Raw genomic sequence first — 9,272 nt, 5'->3', positions numbered from 1 at the left:
CTGCAACCAAAGGCTTCCGATAACAGGAGATCAGTTAATCATTTACTTCTAGGACTAGGACTTACTCCTATGCTTTGGATCATTGTCTTGCTGCACAATCCAGTTGCGCTTGAGTTTCAATTTACGGACTGAAAACTGGACATTCTCCTTTAGGATTTTCTGGTAGAGAGCAGAATTCATGTTTCCCTAAATTAATGCAGGTTGCCCAGGCCCTGAAGTAGCAAAGCATCCCCACACCATCACACTGCCACCACCATGCTTGACTGTAGGTATGATGATTTCTTTTGTGGAATTCTGTGTTTGGATTACGCCAGATGTAACGGGACCACTGTCTTCCAAACATTTCCACTTTCGACTCATCAATCCACAGAACATTCTCCTCAAGCTTTGAGGATCATCAAGTTTTTCCTAATTGTAGCTAACGGGTCTCACTGTGGGTCTCTGGAGTGCCAGAGCCTTTGAAATAGCTTTGTGACCCTTCCCAGACTGATGTATTTGAATGATCTTCTGGAATTTCTTTCAATTTTCACATCGTGTGTTACTGGGTAAGACCTTTTAACCAACTACATGCTGTTGAAAAACTTCTATTTAAGTCTTGATTTGATTGAAGAGGATTTGCAGTAATCAGGTCTGGTTGTGTCTAGTCCAGCTGAACCCCATTATGAACGCAGTTTCAAAGATTTGGGGAATTAGTAACTACAAGGGCAAATACATTTACACACAGGCCCAGATGGTATTGGAAAAAATTTTAGCTTCAATAAATAACATTATCATTTAAAAAGTATATTTTGCGTTTATTCAGGTTGCCTTTATTTTATCTTAGATTTAGTTTTAATTTCTGAAACAAGAGAGTTGTCGAGTTTCAAACAAACCTATTAAACACAAGAAACTGCTTGGATGAGTTGCACAAAAAAAGCTTTTCCTGAGAGCTTCTCATTCCTGGATCCACAACTGGCATCAGTTTAGATGAGACCAAAATAAAGGTTGGTTGACAATAGCAAATGCATACAAGCACAATCCCCCAAACCCACTGTAAAATAAAATATGGAGTTGCAACATTGACTTTTGGGGCTGTTTAACAGATCGTGCATACTGAGTGTATTATCAATTTTACTAAATACAGAAACGTTTAGCCCAAAACTTAGATCCCTTTTCCTCTGAAACTCTACATGATAATGGCCCAAAACATACATCCAAATCAACACAAATGTTTGCAGGAAAATAATTTGCAATCTCAGTCTCTGGATTTCAATTCAAGGTTCTTTGAAAAGTTTTCTCCAACTGTGATCTGTACGTTTGATACATTTGAGTTCCTTCTACAGCACATTGCCCTGATACTGTCAAACACAGCCATATACAAAATGGGATGGAGGCACATGTTCAGGCAAGCTAATGCCTTTGACACTTGGAATCCATTATGTACATAACAATTAGTCTTGCCTTCTTCTCTCAGTTTAAAGTTCACTATCTGTAGAATGTGATAGGGGACAAAAGACACAGTGTACAGGACACAGACTAAACCAACAATCAGAGCCACTTTTTTCTTCTCCAATGAGGTGATATTTGCATTTTTAAAAACCACCCACAAAACACCAAAATATGATGCAAAAGTAACTAAAAATGGGACCAAGCAGCCTATAACAACCATAAACACCCTGTAGGTAGACTTTAGGTTTGATGTATAGTGTAGATTTGCAAATATGGAACATCTGTCCCTATTGACACCTGAAAAGTAAAGAAGTGGAGATGAAATGCTTGCCACAAATATCCAGATGAACACACTGATGATCTTGGCGTGTTTTGGATGAATGTGTTTGCGTGTGAAAAACAGATGAACGATTGCCAGGTATCTATTAACACTGATGCACATGATGAAGTAAATGCTGACGTAAAGGTTACAGGTGAAGAGAAAGCGCTCTATTTTGCAGACAGCATCACCAAATAGCCATTGTCGATCTCTTGAATAGTTGTCGATAAGAAGGGGCAGAGTGAGGGCGTAAAAGATATCACTGATGACCAGGTTGCAGGAGAACACCACTCCCATGTGCCAGTTCTTCTTCTCCTTAGTCACAAGCAACCACAGCGCCAGTATGTTCCCCACCAGCGCCACACACATCTCCACACCATAGATGGGAGGTAACACTTCTTTTTGAAACGTACTGTTACAGCTCCAGTTCCAGTTTCCTTTCATTTTACCAAGCCTCCTAAAAAAGCAATCTGTATTAGAATAAATCAGGAATAGTATAGGACAGTCATTTTCAGCTAGTCTTGCCTCCAGACCCATATGTGTTGTTTAAGTCACAACCCAAAACTAATTTCAAAATAAATGAAATGAATCAACTTTGGGGTGGTAATAGTAACTTGTCCCAAACCGGTAGATTAGTCTTATATTATTATATATCACAAGAATAAGGACTTTTTGAAACATATTGTTACAGCTCCCGTTTCCTACCATTTTATTGAGCCTCCTAAAAACAGCAATGCAAAGCACCAGTATTAGAATAAATTAGGAATAGTATAGAACAGTCATTTGCAGCTAGTCTTGCCTCCAGACCTATATTTGCATTCAAACGTTAGATTAAATCTTGATACACAATTACAACTCAGTTTCACATGCTTAAGAAGTCATAATGAACTATTTTTAATGTGTTCTTTACACATTAATTGCTAAATGACATTGTAATATCCAGTCCTGCCCTGTCATCAATGTAGTCAGTTTCATATTTTCATTTCAAGGTTTACTCTAAACACTTAAGTTTTTAAAAGAACTTTACATTCTTTATTCAGATATGTTAGGGTAATTTGTAATATTTTGATGACCAAATAGAAATGTCGGTTAAGGAAAATGATGTTTTGAGAATCCAGCTCCATGATACTAACGGGTGGCCTTGAGCCTCTCTACTGTAAAAACTAAAATGTGAGGCACAGATGCTTTTTAAAAAAATAATAAAATGTTTTTTTTTTATATATACAAAACTATTGTTTTAAGCATTGTCATGACCTAAGCTATTTATACAAAACTACTTGTGTGTTGTTTAACTACCTGCATTTGCCATCTGGTCTGTTATGTATGTACAGTCATTTTGCTGTAATAGTGCTTCTACTGTCAAAGAATGAATGCAGAAAGAGGCTTTGAACTTAGATAGGGAATTGGTATCTAAGGAAAAGGAACTGGTAAAAAAACAAATAACCACATGTTTAGATTATTGAACCTAGAAATAAATGTCTTATAAATAAAGTTTAACTGCATGCCATATAAGGTAGAAATCGCTGTTTTACAAGCATATTGAGTAGGAAGTAGGCTAATTCAGCTGATGAGTAGTCAACATGCTAAACCACATAAGGAGGCCCAACTGCAAAGGTTCAGGGCTGATCCTTGTCTGCTTGGATGAAGAGAATTGAGAGAAAGGTCATTTTCATATTGTACCTTTTTGCTTGTCAAAACACATTTGTTTTGAACAAACATGTTATAGGCTATAAGAAGCCTAATCTAATAACATTCAGAGTTGTTAGCTGTCACTCATCCACTCTGCCACCCCAACACACACACACACACACACACGCACACACACACACACACACACACACACACACACACACACACACACACACACACACACACACACACACAGAGCGCATCCTGTCAATTTACCAAGGAAATGAAGAGTGCTTACAACAGAGACTTCTTCCATAAATGTTTAATAAACATCTTAGAACAAAACCTCACCACACCAACAATTATAAGAATAACTTTGTTGAACAACAACCCGTTTTTGAAAATTTTAAAATCCATTTATTATTAGTCTTAGATTATATGGCGTGTCCGTCACAAAAATCCCTGAGTATCAGCTGTTACTATAGATGCAATAACATATTCGAACGGGTTTTTTAATATTAACTTTTATGTTACAGCTGGAACTACCTGTGCTGTTACACGAAAATAATGCACACCTTCTGACCAATCAGATTCGAGCATTCAACTATGCTGTGGTATTATAATATATATATAGCTCACATGGATTACACTAAAGATTTAAAGCAAAACGGTATTCTTTTTTTTTTTTTTTTTTTTTAAATTTGTATCCTATTAATCAAAATCAGAATAATGTCTATTTATTTATTGAGGTACTGTCACTGAATGTAGAAGAAAGCTGAATCAAAGGAAGTGAACTGGAAAAAAACCAAATACTCAGTAATACCACCTAGACATCCTATAGGCTTAATAGCTGACCATACTGTGAGGAAAAATCTATAGTATCGTAGTATAAAGTAATACCTTACATACCTTGATTCTGTCTTGGTGAAATATTTTGTACTTGGTACTGAGTTTGTAGTCTGTTCACGGATTCTGCTGAAAACCGTCTGTCACGGTGTCGTCTATGTGTAGGTGTTCATCAAGTCAGCACATCCACTCTTATCAATAGTGGCATTTCGTTTCCTGTTTTTACCGTTGCAGCCACTACTAGCTTATACTATATGTCTCTGTATGGTTAAGGTTTACGTAAATAGTAAAAAGTCTCTGGAAGTGTACTGGAGGGATGAAACACCATTCTTCCAAAAGATATTCCCTAAGTCGATTGATTTATTCATTCATTCATCTTCAGTAATTGCTTTATGCTGGTGAGGTTGCAGTGGACCCTGAGTCTATCCTGGGAACACTGTGTGTGGGAGTACATCCTGGATTGCAGACAGGAATCAATGAACACACCAACCAGAGTTACTACTATATATTTACAAAGTGTATATGCTGTTTCTAAGGCTGTTTTTCAGGGTTTGGGCTAGGCCTCTTAGTTCCATCCATCCATTTTCTATACCACTTATCCTACAGGGTTGCAGAGAACCTGGAGCCTATCCCAGGGTGCATGGGGCACAAGAAAAAGAAGAAGAGAAGTCTGTTTTACCAGAAACCTCTTTAACAGGAGTGTACAAATCAATGTGAGCTAGCCAGTTATAGCTGAAGTGCTATAAAGTGAGCGTAGCTTCTTCGGGACCTATTTCCACTTGCAGAGCAAAAATGTACGAAACATTTGGTCATATTGTGTCTGAAAAAGCAGTATTTCACTTGCAATTTGTGATCAGCTACAGTTCTCAGCCTGTGGCTTTGTGCCTGCAGCTGAAATAGCTGATGTCGATATTCAGTTTAACCACAGTCAAGCTTGTGTCACATATGTGTTAGATTTTAAATTTTGTAACGTCCAAGAGTTACTTAGTTCCCAGGCATGGGCAGTAACGTGTTACATTTACTTCATTATGTTTACTTGAGTAACCTTTTGAAAAAATTTTTACTTTTAAGGGTAGGTTTAACTGGCCATGCTTATACTCTTAGTCAAGTTCATTTTTAATTACAGAAATGTTCTTTTACTTCGCGACATTCGGATGAGTTCCTCCATTACTGTTAAATGTTAATGAGTATGTGTAGTTTTTATAATTTGTTTATATCATGCATAATGAGGTCTCGAGTCTCGCGATATGCTTCAGTGGTCTGATTGTTGATGAAACAACACACACACACACACACAAACACACACATGTGTGTATCTCATGAAGTTAGTTAGTTAGTTAATTGTACTTTAATATTCAAAAATTAAAAAATTGGCTGAAAAATTGGTCTTTGACCTCGCCATACTATCACAATACAATTAACAATACACAACATCCACTTTAACATCAAAAGCAGGAATAACCTCTGATTTGCTTTCTTACAAATATGATCCACATTATGAGAGAAATTAAATTTACAGTCAATCATCACTAACGATAACGAATAACACTGAAGATTTAAAGCAAAACAATATTCTTCTTTTGGTAGTTTGTGTGCTATTAATCAAAATCAGAATCAGGTCTGTTATTTATTTATTGAGGTACTGTTATTGAAGCTAGAAGAAGGTTGAAATTTGTGCAAAGGAAGTGAACAGAAACAAAACCAAATACTAAGTAATACAATCTATACATCCTATAATCTTAATAGCAGACCATACAGTGAGGAAAAGCTACCGCGTAGTCCATAATATTTTAGTATAAAGTGATACCTTACATACCATGAATCTGCCCTGGTAAGATGTTTTGTACTTGGTACTGAGTTTGTAGTCTGTTCACGGATTCTGCCCAGATAGCCCGTGACGTCTATATGTATGTGTTCAAGTCACCACATCTACTCTGATCAATAGTGGCATTTCATTTCCTGTTTTTACTGTTGCAGCCACTACTGTCTTATACTGTATGTCTCTGTATGGTTAAGGTTTACTTAAAAATTAATAAAGAAAACATGGGGCCATCAACAGCCTCCAGAACAGGTTCAATGTGCCTTCACATGGCTTCCAAAAGTCCCTGGAAGTGTACTGGAGGGATGAAACACCATTCTTCCAAAAGATATTCCCTTACTCTGGGAACACTGTGTGTGGGAACACATCATGGACTGGACACTGTAATCAATGATCACACCATCCAGAGTTACTACTATATATTTACAAAGCATATATGCTGTTCCTGAGGCTGTTTTTCCAGGGCTTGGGCTAGGACTCTTAGTTCCAGTGAAGAGTAATGGTAATGATACAACATACAAAGACATTTAAGACAATTGTATGTTTCTAACTTTGTGGCAACAATTTGGGGGATGGTGCGTTCCTGTTCCAGCATGACAATGACAAGGATTGGGTGCCAGTGATTAGAACTTGCTTAGGGAGTGCAGGTGGAATCTGTCTTATTTATACCCCTCTCATATCTAGTGTCTGGTGTTATGGTAAACGGTAAATAGTCTGCATTTATATAGCGCTTTTATCCAAAGCACTTTACACTGTGTCTCATTCACCCATTCACACACACCAATGGTAGCAGAGCTGCCATGCAAGGTGCTAACTTACCATCGGGAGCAACTTGGGGTTCAGTGTCTTGCCCAAGGACACTTAGGTATGTGGAGTCATGTGGGCCGGGAATCGAACCGCCAACCCTACGATTATTGGACAACCCGCTCTACCACCTAATCCACACCCTCCCTTTGCTATTGAGGTCTGTGGTGTCATTATGCCAAGAGCTAAAGAGTCCAGTAAGGCCTTCAGGAAAAAAGGTTGTGGATGCCTATAATTCTGGCAAGGGATTTAAAAAGATTTCCAAATTATTTGAAATACATCATACAATAATCTACAAGTGACACAGATTTGAAATGACTGCCAATTTGTCCAGAACTGGCCATCCCAACTAATTCAGCCCAAGAGCAGTCCATCTGATGCAAAAAGAAGTCTCCAAGATCCCCAAAATTTCATCACAGGATCTGCTAATAAGCCTTGCAGCTGTTGGAGTTAAAATGCATGCTTCTACAATCAGAAAGAGATTACACAAATTTGACGTACATGGGAGATGTGCCAGGAAAAAGCCTTTTCTGTCTAAAAAGAACATTATAGCAAGAGTATAGTTTGCCAGTGAGCATATACGCAAAGACCAGGCCTTTTGGAATAATGTGCTTCGGACAGTCGAATCAAATATAGAGTTGTTTGGCCTCAGTAAAAGCAGATATGTTTGGTGCAGAGTAAAGACAGCTTTCAGGAGAAGCACCTCATACCAACTGTGAAGCCCGGTGGTGGAAATGTTATGGTCTGGGGTTGCTTCACTGCCTCAGGGACTGGACAGCTTGCATTCATTGATTCAACTATGAATTCTGCATCATACCAAAGAGTGTTTGAAGATAATGTGAGACCATCTGTCCAAAAGTTGTAGTTGAACCGAAAGTTGACCTTTCAACGGGATAATGATCCTAAACACACTAGCAAATCCACCAAGGAATGGCTCAAGAAGAAGAAATGGAGGGTTATGATATGGCCTAGTCAAAGCCCAGATTTGAATCCCATTGAAATGTTGTGGAGTGATTTGAAACAGACAGTACATGCAAGAAATCCCTCAAACATCTTGCAGCTGAAAGAATATTTTGCATGGAAGAGTGGTCAGAAATTCCAGCAAGCCTGGTGGACAATTGTGCAAAACAGCTTCATTAATAGGCACTGTTTCAAAGATGATCAAATGTTTGCTTGTTTTCACATGACTGTATGTATGTATGTATGTAAGGACTAAAATACAGCAGAATATCCAAGAAATATTTAAATGAACATGATTACATGGCACAAGTATATCTTTAGGCAGAATGCAGTCAGTAATGGAAGAATATTTCACTTATTCATCAAATTACACTGTTTGGTAACATTGGCACCACATGTGTGTGTGTTTAGTTAGTGCTGGTTCCTATTTTATCTCAACAGTGATTGCACCTACAGCTTCTCTTCTTTATGTTGTAATTAGGTTAAGTCAGTGAAAATTCTATTAATGCAACATAATGCAGGCGAACATAATAAAAAAAAAAGGAAGAAAGAAAAATAGAGAGAAAAAAGCATGCATGTTATAGTCAATGCATTTTATTCTATTATGTTCTTACATCCAATAGATCTCAGAAGATACATACTGTATTCCATAGCTGCAACACTTTTATGGATTTTATTTACAGTGCCCTCCACTAATATTGGCACCCTTGGTAAGTATGAGCAAAGAAGGCTGTGAAGATTTGTCTTTATTGTTTAACCGTTTGTTTTGTTGTACACAATAGTTTTACAATTTATGGAATATATTTTATATATTTATATTTATGGAATATATTTTTTTAAATGTCTTTTTGTCTCTTTTTTTTAATTGTAAAACTATTATGTATAGTTATATAGTATAGTATAACCAGGCAGACAATCCAAAGGGCATTTAAAAATCACAAACAATAAACAGGAAAATGGTCAGGCGTTGAACAAACAGACTTAACTAGGCAACACAAGAAACTGGGCAGAAATGAGGTCAAAACAGAAAAGCAAACATGATATTTTAATGGATTGGTAATGACAGAACACAAGGTAACTGAGTGTATACATCCAAAGAGTACAATGAGGGAAAGCCTTAATCCAGTGTGCTTGTGAAGTGTGAGACTGATTGAACCTAGGTGTGATGTGTTGGAATCTGGGTGATTGCGAGCAGGGAAGTGTGTGTCTGTGTGTGTGTGTTCTGGGTAGTGAAGTCCACGGTGGCCATATTTGTAAGCTGCAGTGTTTGCTGCAAACTTGAACCCGTGGATGGCTACAACAACTACTGATACTGTACTGTACCAAGCTACTGATACCGTAGCTTTTCAAGCAATAAGATACTCATAGCTTGAAGTAGTTAAGCAACAGTCAAGCTACCCTTTTATAAAAGTAGTTAGAGACACTACAAGTTACTAACAAAAAGTAGCTAACTATAGTGAAGCTACT

General features: G+C 37.5%; 1 protein-coding gene across 1 annotated transcript; it reads right to left on the bottom strand.

Annotated features, from left to right (window-relative positions):
• Nucleotides 1-999: 999 nt before the first annotated feature.
• LOC128600493 (P2Y purinoceptor 11-like) lies at nucleotides 1,000-2,700 on the bottom strand. Its single transcript, XM_053613037.1, has one exon. It carries the CDS (start codon nucleotides 2,282-2,284, stop codon nucleotides 1,235-1,237), a length of 1,050 nt encoding a protein of 349 aa, XP_053469012.1. The 5' UTR covers nucleotides 2,285-2,700; the 3' UTR covers nucleotides 1,000-1,234.
• Nucleotides 2,701-9,272: the final 6,572 nt, after the last annotated feature.

Source organism: Ictalurus furcatus, chromosome 24 (genome assembly GCF_023375685.1).
Source record: "Ictalurus furcatus strain D&B chromosome 24, Billie_1.0, whole genome shotgun sequence".
Taxonomy (NCBI): Eukaryota; Metazoa; Chordata; class Actinopteri; order Siluriformes; family Ictaluridae; genus Ictalurus; species Ictalurus furcatus.
This window is presented reverse-complemented; position numbering and strand designations above follow the sequence as displayed.